Source organism: Sebastes umbrosus, chromosome 3 (assembly GCF_015220745.1).
Source record: "Sebastes umbrosus isolate fSebUmb1 chromosome 3, fSebUmb1.pri, whole genome shotgun sequence".
NCBI classification, from domain to species: domain Eukaryota; kingdom Metazoa; phylum Chordata; class Actinopteri; order Perciformes; family Sebastidae; genus Sebastes; species Sebastes umbrosus.
The window spans coordinates 29,891,262-29,905,710 of NC_051271.1; the positions used below are offsets into that span (position 1 = coordinate 29,891,262).

At 42.8% G+C, this 14,449-nt stretch overlaps 1 protein-coding gene across 4 annotated transcripts in view; it reads right to left on the reverse strand.

The window, feature by feature from the left end:
• Positions 1–1,964: 1,964 nt before the first annotated feature.
• tsc2 (TSC complex subunit 2) overlaps positions 1,965–14,449 on the reverse strand; it is a 36,510-nt gene continuing 24,025 nt past the window's right edge. For 2 of the 4 annotated variants that reach the window (XM_037765023.1, XM_037765021.1), the window contains 14 exons: positions 12,571–12,683; positions 11,506–11,748; positions 10,609–10,857; positions 9,798–9,887; positions 7,535–7,692; positions 5,941–6,548; positions 4,484–4,562; positions 4,313–4,399; positions 4,020–4,206; positions 3,797–3,936; positions 3,618–3,696; positions 3,432–3,523; positions 2,586–2,684; positions 1,965–2,490 (listed from right to left, as the gene is read on the reverse strand). In XM_037765023.1, the coding sequence (XP_037620951.1) occupies positions 2,326–2,490; positions 2,586–2,684; positions 3,432–3,523; positions 3,618–3,696; positions 3,797–3,936; positions 4,020–4,206; positions 4,313–4,399; positions 4,484–4,562; positions 5,941–6,548; positions 7,535–7,692; positions 9,798–9,887; positions 10,609–10,857; positions 11,506–11,748; positions 12,571–12,683 (2,389 nt within the window). In that variant the 3' untranslated portion in view covers positions 1,965–2,325. The remainder of the gene's footprint in view (positions 2,491–2,585; positions 2,685–3,431; positions 3,524–3,617; positions 3,697–3,796; positions 3,937–4,019; positions 4,207–4,312; positions 4,400–4,483; positions 4,563–5,940; positions 6,549–7,534; positions 7,693–9,797; positions 9,888–10,608; positions 10,858–11,505; positions 11,749–12,570; positions 12,684–14,449) is intronic. The other 2 variants (XR_005206261.1, XM_037765022.1) reach the window with 2 other exon arrangements.

The following is a 14,449-nucleotide window of genomic DNA, read 5'->3' on the forward strand; positions in this document are numbered from 1 at the left end:
TCGGTCACCATGGGTACTTGTGGTCTGTTTGAAAATAGTCATGTTTTATGAACCCAAATTTGCATGCAGGCACACACAGATATACGCACATGCAGGTATACACATGCATGGAAATAACACTGTAGGCACAGACGCGCTAAGTGTAATGTGCACGAGACAACAAAATGAAGCATATACACACACAAACATACACACACACACACACACAAACATACACACACTAGGTTGTTGGGATCCCAGCAGCCAGTTCTTCAGGGTGCAGATAAAACAGAGAAATGAAGAAGGTACAAAGATAAAGGGAAGCCACGAGTAGTGACAAGGAGAGGAGGAGGAGGTGTAGCAAGTGGTAGTAGAATAGCACAGCAGAGCTAACAAGAAGCGGGAAAGAAGGATAAGAAGATGCTCAGAGAAGTTTGGTTGGAGATCAAAGTTGAGGAAGCAGGAAGGAGTTGCCTTCATTTATACAGTACTGAACATTTAAACAAGTTCTCCCATCATAAAGCTATATTGATGCCCAGTCTGATTATCTTTTTCAAAATGTTGTGTTGTGATTTAAAAGCACTTTTGTTCTGATGTAGATTGTTTTTTGTTTTTTTTGGATGAGTTGTGGTGCAAAGTAATAAGCTTGGTGTCCAAACCAATAGAGAAAGCTTCACTCATACTGTATCTTAACTATAAACGTTGCCAAAGCTTATGCGTCGTGTATGCATTCCCAGTTTTTTTTTTACCATGCCAAGTAATTCATTTGTTCGTTTTGTACTTAGCACTTTATTTCCTAATGGAGCTGATATCCAATGCCATATTTAACTCTCGTGTTGTTTTTTTGTTTCGTATCTTAACACATTATAGAAAACATTCTAGTAAGTATTATCAAGGTGTTAAAGCCACAGCTAGCAGTTTGCGTGTGTACTTTTGTCTGCTCTTGGTAGTTTTGTTGTTTTCTGTTTGTTTGACTTTGATTAACATACGTACTTCCTGTGTCCAGTGGGCAGATCTCAGGGAACCCCCCCTCTAACCTGGAAAAACAACCAGGAAAACCAAAACTGGGGGAAAAATAGGTGTTTTCAATAATCTAAGAAAATTATATATTTTGTGGTTAAATCATCTCTCGGCCAAAAGCTGTGGAGTTATGTGTCGGAACCTGTTTTCATGGGTTTTTTAAAGGATGTGAAAAAGGGTACCGACAGCCAGAGTGTCTTTTCCAATCAAACCCCACCGTTGTACAACATAACGCAAAATGCTGACACCCTAAATTATTTTATTTTGAAACATTAGCTCACCTTTTTCCTGCCCAATAAGTTGCATAACACGTTTCAGGCTCTCATGAAAAAAAGACCTTGCTTCGTCTGTGTGTGTGTACATTTCTGTATATATTGGTGCTTTTGTGATGTATATATATTTTTGCTTTTCATGATCAGTATTGTTTATGTGCTGCAGTGGCATATGCATTAGGTCAAGCACTGGTGTTGCAAACCCCCAAAGTTTTACATTTCTTCAATCTTAACCGAAGCACTACAGCCAAAGCTATCAATGTATTTAATATAAATCGTTGTTCACAATATGCCAACTACAAACCACAGGAAGCTCAACAGTCGACGCCTCCACTGGCTTTCTTATTCCTGCTCTGTGTACAGTGTGTGTAACAAGATAGTGCCAAAGCTTGTCTTCTGTCTCTGTGTTGTAACGATGTATTGTTTTTTTTAAATGGTGTCACAAATTTGTATTTGAAAACATTTGTCTATGCTCTTCTTTGTATCTCTTATCTGTATTTTGCAGTTGTAGCACTTCTGCTTTTGCACTTGACAAAGTCGAATAAAGAGTTTGACAGCTGAACTGCGCATAATAAAATGGTTTTGGTGTCGAAAACTGTCGAACACTTAAATCAAATATGTAACAGTTATTCTCTCGTCCTTTTGCTACAGGTTTATGGTCTACAATCGAGAAGTCACAAATCAAACATTTCAAACTTTTTTTTCACTTTTATTATTCCACACATATTTACTCACAAAAACACCCTGCTCTCAAATGTAGTGTTCTGTTTTACTCATCTCATGTTGCGCATCAGAAACATCATGATTAGACCTAAAAAGTGCAAAGCATTAGCATTTCGAAAAAATATGCAGAAATTACTGTCTTCATCAATACTTCATCACAAAATAAGCCTTTCTTAAACTGTGAAGCTCGTAGGTTTTTCCGATACAAAGTCCCAATTGGTTAAAGTCCTAAATTCTTCCTCACAGAGAAGTGACGGTAAACTCACCTCCACTCTAAGGCAGGTGGATGCGTGTCTGCGGTCATGTGAGTCTGCCAGGACAAGAAATGCAATCAAACAAAATCAGTGAAATCATCCACTGTTGATACGAGTCTTTTCCTCTGCCCGGCTTCTGGGTTTGGCGCTGGATTGCTCTGCTGAAACGACTTGTTCTGCTGAGTGTGTCCTTGGGTCAGCGAGATGCCGGGAGTCGAGCGAGACTGAATGTCTTCCTGGGCCTGAGCCAGGGCAGAGAGACAGCAAGATGGATGACATTAAATAAAAGCAGTGACAGTGATGAAGGAGAACCTCTTCTTTGCATGTGTTTTCTTACCCTTGTCCTGATCCTCTTAATGTGCCGTAATCTCGCTAACCACTTAGAGGCATAAGCATCGGAGGGGTTGGCTCGGTACTGATGCACCAAAGAGGCCATCTGCGGGAAATAAAGAAGATGAATATGGCCCTGTTCAGATCTGGCATTAAAACAGGCGTCCTGAATAATCGAATCACAAGTGTACAGCTTTAAATACGTCCGTGTCAGTAGTAGAAGCCAATGTTAGTAGTAATAGTAAGTAAAAGGTTATTGTACCGGCGGTCCCTGGGGACCTCCATTCTGCCGACACTGCTGCCTTTGCCAGGCAACAGCGGGGTACAGAGCTTCAGAGAGCAGGGGATGAGAGCGAGCGAGCGGGCGGGTGTCAGCTCCGTGCAAAGCACCGGAACAAAAACACCGACACATATCCGACAGTGTGATCATAATGAACTTCCCGTGCCTACTCTGATAGTCTGCAGATTATGTAGCCTATAGATAAGATATATTTGAATAAAACACAGTTGTACCGACAGGATACAGTAGAGCACAGAGGCCGTTTCCATGCTGCTCTATTCACCTGAGGAGCGCAGAGACCCAGCGGGACGGCAGGTAAGTAAGCGATCCTTCAATGTGGCCCAGGACACATTCGTGTACACACTGCTAAAAGAATGTGGCCATGTGTGGCCCAGACCACCTCTGAATGTGGTCTGAGCAATCGGATTTGAATGCTTCCTCAATGCGTCTTGAGTGCATTCACACCTGAACTGAGAGCTGTCCACTTGTGATCCGATCACTCTTAGCCGCATGTTAATACCAGGTCTGAACAGGGCCTATGTGTGTGTGTGTAGGTGTGAGAGGTAGACTTACATTAGCATGCAGAGCCATCTGTCTGACTAAGAGTGGAAGGTTGCGGTCTGAAACAATTTTTGCCACTGTTGTATCAACTAATCCCTCCAGGTCTGAAAGAGAAAGAGCAAGAGAAGGAATAAAAGAAAAACACAAAACACAGAGTGGCAAAGAACAATCCCAGAGAACACGCAGTGATTGGCTCACCTTTGCGGCACTGGAGGGTGACCAGGTTACATTCATAATCCAGTGGTTTTATAATGACTTCTACAAAGTTAAACTGACCCTGACGGGGGGGGAAGAGAAAGATGAGAGATTGGAGTTAAAGTTAAAACAATATATACTGCAGATTTCAGACACGTATGCATGTGTGTGTGCCCATGTACCTTAATGGTGCCCAGTTTATACTCCTCTCCGGAGTCATTGTACACCACCATGACAAAATCGTTGCCAATGTGACGCTTTTTGTTGCAGCAGCCCTTGTCGCTTTCCTTGTTTGGCATCAGTGTGGCTATGTGGAATATAGCTGCACACAAGAGGGTTTCATTAATAACAAGCAGACTGGCTGTGGAAATTACATGATAAATCACCATCATGTGACACACTCACCCTGCATGATGTCGTCGTGCCAGCAGTAGGTGAACTCCCCGTCGTCTCCGTACTGGTCGAGCCCTCCGAGGAAGATCTGGTCGGGGTCACAGTCCTTCAGATGGATTAATTTGCCCAGGCCCGTTAGGAAGGCAGCGTAGCGGTTCGAACCGTACTCGTTCGACAGGATGGCGACCTCATTGTTAACCTGAGGAGAGAGTGGAGAGGATGAAGGTGTGAAGTCGGAGAGTGTGGGAATTATCTGACAGCGATATTAAATTAAAGACAATCAATCCATGTTCTTGTGTTCTCACCTGACCAGCTCCTACAAACACCACTCCGATCTTATGGGTGTCGTAAGGAGGCATCTGGTCCAGGACCTTCACAGCGCGGTCAATCACCTGCCACAGAGAATAAACGCTGTAAGTGACACGGTGTGAAACACACCGGAGCAGACTCCAGGTCAGCCGGAGAGGTCAACCAACCTGAGTTTTGGGCAGCAGCAGCGGCTTGTTGGCTTCGTTTCCAAAGAAAGGAGAGTGGTACAGCTGGAGGAAGACAAAGCTGGAGGAGACAAAAAGAAGTAGACCAAGAGAAAAATAAGTGTTGAGCACAATGCACAAGAATTTAAAAAAAGGCTTATAACCCACGTGTTGGCATTATCGGTGGCATTTAGAACACATAATAGGTGTGTGATTCATGCGCATTGCATTCATAAATATCTACATCATATAAGCATACAAATATAGAAATGTCATAAAATGTGAAGAAATATACAGCTATGTATGAACTATATTCCATTTAGTAAGTAGGTTATAATCTCTTTTCATTTTCCAGTTCTGTAACACTGAGTCAAAGCTGCTAAACTGGGTTGTAGAACATGATTACAATTTTCTTCAGTGGCAGGCGATCTCAGAAACACCTGGAGGGAATTTCTTCAAATTTGGCAAAAACATCCACTTGGGAGTCAAGGATGACTGATTAGCATTTGGTGGTCAAAGGTAAAGGTCACTGTGACCTCACAAATCACATTTTTGGCCATAACTCAAGAATTCATAGGCTAATTATGACAATTTTAACCGCATCAGGCTAAAGAACGCTTGTGTCTATCAGTCCATCTTGTTGCTAAATAATAATTAATGTGCTGCTAAAGGGATGTAAATTCAGGGGACAGATGGTAATTTTGTAATGGGTTATGTATGAATAATTGTGATGTGTTTTTGTTTTTTGTCTGATGGGTCTTACTTGTCTATCTGTTTATGGTAACAGTAATGTCTATTGTATGTGTACTTTTTCTCAAACTGAGCTGCCTAAGGATGCAAAATGAATTTCAGTGCAAACTGACAATAAAGTTGTATGGTATCGTATCGTAATTTCACGCAAATGTCTAATAGGAATAAATGATAAAGTGATGACATATTGGACAGACATGGATGGAAACTGCAACTTGACTGGTTGGCGGACCTATACATAATATACTATAATATGACTTTATTATGACTTTTTTTATGACATACTATGACTTTTTTTTTTTTTACATTTTTATGACATCCTATACTGTGACTTTTTTCAACGTACTATACTATGACTTTTTCCGTGAAATTTTCCGACATTATACTATGACTTCTTTATGACATGACATATACTATGACGTTTTTATGACATTTTCCATGACATACTATACTATGATTTTTTTCATGACACTTTGACATACTATACTATTACTTTTTTTCGACATACTATATATTTTTATAACATACTATACTAACCTTTTTTAAAACTTTTTTTCATGACATTTTGACGTACTATACTAGTACTTTTTTGACATTCTATGACATACTATATTACGACTTTTTTATGACATACTATACTGTGACTTTTTTGACTAGTTAGCAGAGGTATACACAAGGCGAGAATTCTAGTTTGTGCAATACGTGAGTACCTGGGGCTCAATCCAGAGATCTTCTCAGTGTTACTGGGTCCGGGTCGACTGTGGTACGAGTCCCTCTCCATCCTCCTCTCCCTCCTGGAAGAGGGGGCTGATACTGAGATGGTGTGACCCCGGGGTCGGTGGCCTCCGCTGGGGGAGATGGGACCCGGTTGTGCCACTGCTGCTGGAAACTCCAACCTCAACCTTGCTCCTCCACTTTGAGATGACACTACACTTGGGCCTTCACTCCCTTGACTTTGACCTTCCAGTCCATTCACCTCCCCTCCTGTGCTTCCCTCCACCTTCTCTTTCTCAAAATGAGGCTGCTGGGGCTGAGGCTTGCTGTCTGAAGGTGCTCTGGGCCAAGATGTGTCTCCTGGCGGAGTCTCAGACTCCATAGCGGCCTTGGAGAAGGCTTCTGGTAAGGTTTGGAGTTCCGGAGAGGAGCTGGACTTGTTGAGTCCGTGACCCTGGGACTGAGTGTGGGTCTGGAAGGGAAGGTCAGGGCCCTGGCTGCCTGGGGTGGAGGGTCCCTGTGTGGGCTGATCGATGGGAATCGCTCCCTCACTCACTTCCTCCAACGTTGACTTTTCATCATCTTGACTGGAGGTTGAGGAGGACTGGAGGAGAACAATTAGAGGAGTTGATTTTGAAACAGCAGAGGGAAGACTGTGGGTTTAGCGTGTTTTAGCAGATTAGCTAATTGCTAAAACATGCAAAACAAAGGAATGGTTCTTTAAAAGGGCCAGTGTGTAGCAGTTTGGGGATCTATTAGCAGAAATGGAATATAATATTCATAATTATGTGTTCTTTAGTGTATAATCCTCTGAAACTATGAATTGTTGTGTTTTCGTTAGCTTAGAATGAGCCCTTCATATCTACATAGGGAGCGGGGCCTCTTCTCGGAGTCCACCATGTTTCTACAGTAGCCCAGAACGGACAAACCAAACACTGGCTCTAGCGAGAGCCTTTCACGTTTTTACATTACCTGAAGTTCTCCGACAAGCTTGTGAAACTGCGGTAACGTGAGCCACAGAGTGGAGAACCGTGGTACCGCCAGCCACCGTCTGACTTCCGTTGCTCCTACAGTAGTGTTATTATGGTAAGGATGGTCTCTCATTTTGCACTCGGCAGCTCACGTTGCCGCAGCTTTGGAAAGGGAGGACTGAGCGGAGGGGTACTCAGTTGGTTGCAATCTCCAACCACACCGCTAGATGCCACTAAATCCTACAGACAGTCCCTTTAAGTGCAAAATAAAAATGCTGGCTGTGCTCCATTTGGCTGTACTGGCATGCCGTTTATTACGCAGGAGCAAGGGTGGGGAAAGCCACTTAAAAAGAGCGTAGGCAACGTTGAATCTCTTATCAGCTGATAATGAAACAACAACAGGTGGTGAAGATGCTGTGGTAAACCATAGTTTCATCTTTTCACAGCTTGTAGAGACAGTATAGCCACAAAAAGCCCTGTTAATGTTTATTAGTCTGCATTGGTTACCACGCTGTAGCAAACATGGTTCTTTGGTTATTTGCTGTAGGTTCAAGTCGGCATAAGATGCATGCGCCGTTTTGTGTGCAGAATTAAAAAATAGAGAGCACCAACTACCTACCCTGCTGAGTGTTCCAGGCGGCGGGGTCTTTGTGAACTTATCCGCAGACATGAAGATGGGATCAGAGGTCGATGGCTCAAACTCTTCACTCTCTGGCCAATCAGTTGGGGTATGTGCTGTGGTGACCGCTGACCCCTCCTCCAGCACCACCACAGAGTCTGAGCAGGACACAGCAACAACCACGTGGGTTATAGGTGGATACACATATTCACAAAAACTTTCGTATCCCCCAACACACACACCACAAATCAACAATTAATTATTCTCCCACAACAAACATCAATGATTTCATCACAGCTGTCAGTAGTAATTTTGACACCTCACACACATTCTCTCTAGAATCTAAATTCTAGTCAAGTACACAAGAAGTGAAATTAACTAATTGTAACATGAAATACAATCAGATGTATCCACACTGGTCAAACAAACTCAAAGGCAGTCAGGCAAACACACGTGTGCACATGAACAGACATTAAGATCATGACCTACGTAAGTAAGTCCAATCTACAAACACTGAGATCAGAGACAGACAGATTAATGTAGCAGGCAGCATCTATCCATCGCTGGTTCATCTATTTGATTTTTTTCATCAAGACACATGCATCTGTTTGGTTGGTTTGCTGGTTAACTCGGCCCAAACACACTGCAGCTACTGCAACAGCAGCCCAGACCAGGCCCTCCAGTCCTGTAACTCCCAACTAACACTCTCCCTACAATCAAAGAAGAAGAAGAAGAAGAAGCCAACGCAATCAGGTCTCTTTGACACTTTAAGTGTTGGCCCTTAAAACTGCAGCGCTGAAAATATCTTCATCGCCCTACTGGTCTACAAGTAAAGCAAGAAAAGAGCGTAATAGTTGGATGAGGTCTGGGCTTTCCTGTTGACAACATGAGAGGGTCAAAGGTTAAAAGGTCAACCTGGGAGTATATTTCAATGAGTTATAGAAAATGATTAGGAAGGAAAAACAAATCACAGAAGGAGTTAAGAAATAAATCACGATCCATCTTAAGGTGTCATTGGACTGATTGATCCGAGTGCAGGCATGTTTTCAGTACCTCTTGTCGAGGACCCTCCCTCCCTCCCCGTGTTAATAGAAGACTGATGGGTAAAGCAGAAATACTGAATTCCTTCACTTGCACAATTTTCAGGTATAAAGCAGCAGGTCTTTTGCACAACTGCGTTATCTGTGACAGGTTTGCAGGAGAGAGCTGCAAAATGGACAAAAAAAAATCCTACACATCATATCTCACTTCCAAGTAAAGGAATAGATTGACACTGTGGGAGATGGGCTTATTCGCTTTCTTGCTGAGATAGATAGATAACCCCCTGTGAAACCTCAACACGCTGTTTTTACACTTCAGTTTTTGTATGGATTATTAAACCGTAGACTGTATGTACTTCATATACAGTGATGGACTTTATGGATTAAACAAATTTCTGACCATAAAGCAAGGAATCTCTGTTTGTCCGTATGTGTATGTGTCCTTCACATATCTCGAGAACCGTTCATCCGATCTACTCACACTTGGCGGATGAAGTACTGGGGACCCAAGGAGGTGTGAAAGTTGGTGCAATTCGGACATGTGACACGTTCAATATTACTAACCTTTGAATAAACAAGCAATAGCGCTCTGTGCCGCAGCGGGGCCAGGGCCTCAGGGCTATACGGCTCTACGGGTTGAGTCAAGCATGTTGTCTGCAGTGGGTCTCGACATTCCGCGGCTCATTGACCGCAGTTCACTTTTGCTGCTGGATGCTGGACATACTAATGTTACAACCAAACTATTCTTCACTTCCCTGGAGTCAAGGAGCGATGAGCGGTTCTCGACAACACTGCAAGCAGCACTTCCGATTACCTTTGGACAAAGCCAGGCTAGCTGTTTCCCCCTGTTTCAAGTCTTTATGCTAAGCTAAGCTAACCAGCTGCCGACTCCAACTTCATATTGAACAACGGACAGATATGAGAGGGGTATCTATTTTCTCATGTAACTGTTGTCAAAAAAGCGAACAAGCATATTTTAGGAAAACAACATTGCTGTCTTCGGATCTTACACGTTAATAGCAAGTAAGAGATAATTTATGACTTCCCCTACCAACATTTTTAACGTCCAGCAAAGGGGATATAATGAAAATGATCAAATATCAAATGTCACTTCCAGTTTGTGCTGGCAGACCACTGCATTGTGCAAGTAAGAAGAAATACACTACACCAGGAGTTTTCTGGAGGGGGGAGGCGTGGGGGGGCACACATGTGGTGGACGGTACCTGCCCAGGAAATGCTCCTGTGCAACCTGCCGGGGGCCGGAGGGCATGGGGGGGCAGAGCCCAAACCCAGAGACCAGAGAGAGCCACCCACTGCAGGCGGGACGCCAGAGGACAGGTCGGTGGCGCATGACGCCACATAACGTACCGCAGCCAATCACAAACCAGCATGGTGGTGAGGATGAAAAAACATGAAAACAAACCAATCAGAACAAGGGGAAAAAAAAGAACTGAAGAAATGTTGAAAGAAAAGAGTGAAGGAAAAGATGGGTTGATGAGGTAAATAAAGAGAAAACGTGAGGATGAATATCTGGAGGCAGGCGAGCCCCGAGAGAAAATGAACAAAAGCACAGGACACTGAGCATCACTGAACAAGAGGCTTCTGCAAAAAAAAGACATTTGACTGATAAACAAAAATCATGTCAAAGCCTTGAACCTTGATGATCAATGACCTGAGCAAATCCAAGCTGGCCTATTGATCATCTTCAGGTTCAAATGAAGTATTTACAGCCAAATTGGTACTTAGCTCAGTCCATTAAATGGGACCAAATACAGGCAGTCAGGCGGAAAAGAGGGATGCGTTCATGCATCATTACATTTATTAGTCCATTATGAATTTCTGTTCTGTAGCTAAATATTCTAGCTGCTCTGTTGAGTTTATGTGGCTGATAACACAATGACATTGTTGTGATCATAAAGTTTTGGACAAATAACCTTCACTGATCAATTACAACCACCAACACAAGCCAGCAAGATGAAACATAATTCAAAGTTTCTGATCTTTCTAGCTTTCTCTCCTCAGAATGTTACCCACCAGTGTTCGAGCGTTGGATCAGGTTAGTCTTCTCTCCGACGCTGCTGTGTGTTTGGGTTAGCGGCTCGGGGACGGGGGCTGGTGCTGGAGCAGCGGTGCTGGCGGGAGCGCTGGCTGACTGGGTAGGACGCTCCTTCACTCCCTCCATGGCCATGAGGACAGTGGAGAGCTCCTGCAGCGGCATGTTGCCGAGCTCAGAGGAGAAGGGACTGGGTGGGTTCTCCAGACACATCAGCCAGCTTGTGTTACCTGTGACGACAGACAGAAAGATGGTTTGAAAGTTTACCAAAGCATGTCAGAGATTTTTAGATAATTTTTCTTCTGCCACCCACTCACATAATGATTAATTGTGATTACCTATGGACAATCACGTGATTAATAGCGATTCAATATTTTAATTGATTAATAGCACGCACATTTTTACTGAATTCAGATTTCAGCAAGTACAAAAAAGATAGTTTGCACACCCAAATCTATCAGGATGCACTTTAAAAATGTAATAAAAAAAAAAAAATGCAAAAAAACTGAAAAAAAAATAAAGCAGTCTACATGTTCTCTGTTATGGATTAATAACCTTGTGCAGGTTTCAAGTTACTGCAAGTTTATTTTACATTGTCCAGCAACAAAATCAAGGACGGCCTGAAAGATAGAGAAATCAATATAAAAGCACATGGTATGCTTCAGAAAATGGTCTGTCGTATTGTACTCATAGTCAATATGTACTTAGGTGGTATGGTCTTGTGTTAATACTAATTAAAATAATAATAATAATAATATAAACACACAGCTAAATATAAACCACATAGCTAAACCTTCTTTGAATAACTGAACAACAATCCTCGGAGACTTTGTTCATTCATTTGTTGTTGTTGTTGTTGTTAAGTGCGGTTTGCATACCAGACGGTCTCCGTATGAAGATCTCCGCCCAGCCCTGTGTGAGCATGGGGACAAACTCAGCCAGGCTGGGGTTGTCTTTGAGAGGCGCGGGAGCAGACGGGGTGGCAGAGGTGGAGGAGGGAGGACCCAGACCATCCAGGGTGGAAGTAGAGGAGGGAGAGAGCGGAGCAGCTAACTCCCCCTCAGAGGGGGACACCAGAGGACTGAGACTCTGAGCAGGACCGGCACGTAGAGCGTGGCCCCCTGGAATGAATCATCATCATCATCATCATCATCATCATCATCATCATCAGAATTTAACAGCTCTTCTCCTCACATTATAGTATGCTGTTTGAGACACCAAGCTGATCTTATAAGTTGTTTTGGGTTTTTCTTTTGTCATGAAGGTTGGCTTAAATTAAACATCAGACACGGCATAAGGACACACAATATACTGTTCAGGCGAAGGTAGACTTACAAAGCCAAAAAAAAGCATCAAGATCTAGATATGATTCCTAAGGTCACCCAGAAACACAGACACGACATCCAAAGCACACAAGTACAGACAGACATTAATGTGTTGAAGATCACAGCCAAGAAGTGTAATTTTGCATCCCATTTCCTTTGAAAGTACTCTCTGACTCGATATGGAATAATGATAAATAATGCCACTGATATCAGACAGGAGTAGAGTGGGCTGCAGTGAGAAGGCGATGAGATAACACAGGCAGGCACAAATAAAAGCATGGCTGCGAATATGTGGAGGATAAAAGCTACTGGATTATTTCTCATTTCAAGACAGCGGGAACGCAACTCATTTTGCCTGCCATTCAAAAGCTGTTCCAAAAATGGATTTCAGAAAATAGCACTAACTATAGATTGGTAGATTTTGGTTTGCTATTATTAGGCAATACAGTTTGTAAAGTCTCAGGTATTTTAATATTGTCCACACAAATATTAGAAATTTCTCTTCAATACCAAAACCATAGTTGTTGAAATAATAAGAGTGAAGGTGGTTTGTGTATCATTGGATGTTCTAAGTCCTGAGGACAAGTGCTACCTGTCAAGCAGCTGAATATTTATTACCTGACATGGAGCGGACCCGTATGCGTGTGGCTCTGTTGTGCTGCTGGCTCGACTGTGACTCCAGTTTGGCTGGAGCCTCTTTGGTGATTCGGGTGTGTAGTGACGGATCTGACCTGCAGGACCAGGTAAGAGAAATGATTACAAAACAGCTAACAAGAGTAAGACTCGACAGGGCTCAACAGTAAGGGTTGCCAGGTTGCCATTGGCAACCATTTTGAGAAATTGCCAACCAATTCTTTGATCAGTGGCAACCTTAGCAAAATTTGCACCCGAGTCTCTTCAGCTGTATGTGAGAGGGGGTTCAGCTGTCTAAGCAGGATCAAGATTAAGACAGATTGGAGGTCATCTCTGAGATGCAGCAGAGATGATAGACAAGCTGATGTTGGTGTCACTTGAGGGACCCACAATCCAAGACTTCAATGCTGAAGGGCCAATGGATCTGTGATGGGAATCAGCTCAAAGGTCCAGAAAACCAAAATTTGAAAGGGAGAGAACAGATGAACTAGCAGCCAGTAACTTGCTGGATTCATTTTTGAGGGATCTGTGAATTGAATGACAACAGCTGCACTACTGATATGTTCTATACCATTAAGTTAACTGATAGCACTTAAAATTCATATTCTATAAAGGATCAGATAAAACGCAAACTCCCAAGACTTTTGTTCAGTTACTGTAACCACTTTTAAAAGTTACTGTTGAGCCCTGACGCTACAGCCATGCTAGCAGCTCTGTGAGGTTGTACTTAGGCACAGCGGTGCTTCAAGCTAGATGCTAACATTCTCACAATTACAATGCTAACATGTTAATTAGGGCTGTCAAAATTAACACCATAACGCAAATAAAGAAATGAGTGGCGTTAAAACTTAACACAGCAACGCAACTTGCGATTTTTAGGTTGTAGCGGGCTCAGTTTTAAAGCTAGAGAAAATAAAGTGGCAACGTATGAAACAAAAAAAAAGCAAAGCTAAGTAATCCTTTGACACCAACCATGTTATACTAGCTTCTCGTGAAGGAGGCTAAATAAAGCTCCAAACTTACGCTAAATTTTGGCAAGAAAAACTGGCATGGCCATTTTCAAAGGGGTCCCTTGACCTCTGACCTCAAGATATGTGAATGAAAATGGGTTCTATGGGTACCCACGAGTCTCCCCTTTACAGACATGCCCACTTTATGATAATCACATGCAGTTTGGGGCAAGTCATAGTCAAGTCAGCACACTGACACACTGACAGCTGTTGTTGCCTGTTGGGCTGCAGTTTGCCATGTTATGATTTGAGCATATTTTTTTATGCTAAATGCAGTACCTGTGAGGGAATCACCAAAGTCATAAGAATTTATCCTCAGGAGAACATGAATATCTGGACCAAAATTCATGGCAATCCATCTGTAGTGACTAACATCCTACACTTTTAGCCACTAATGGCTGCTGATTGGCGAGTGTTATATAGACATGTGTTCCAAACAAACAATGTACAAAGCTCCAAAGCTTTGTAAGATGGCATTTATTTACCAATCATGTCCATCACTTCTAATAAGTTTTAATCTTCTTGGTTGAGACATAAACCGCCCACAATGTCCTTTGATAAACACACAACTCACGATGTCCTTCGAGCATAAAAGTGCACAAAAGAGCACAAAACACAGGCAACTCAGATCACAGTCAAAAAAGGTTTGCTTCTCCTAACCAGCTGCACCTGTGGTAACTGGCATGTGGATCATATGAGCTACCTGAGGCCAGCCTCTGTTTACACCATACACCCACCTAGTGCTTGGAGGCACATAACACCTAACACAAATAAAATGCATGGCTCCTACACCATCCAATAGTTGTTGAGGCATTACAGTCAGGGCCAAGTTGGCCGACAGACAGACTGACCTT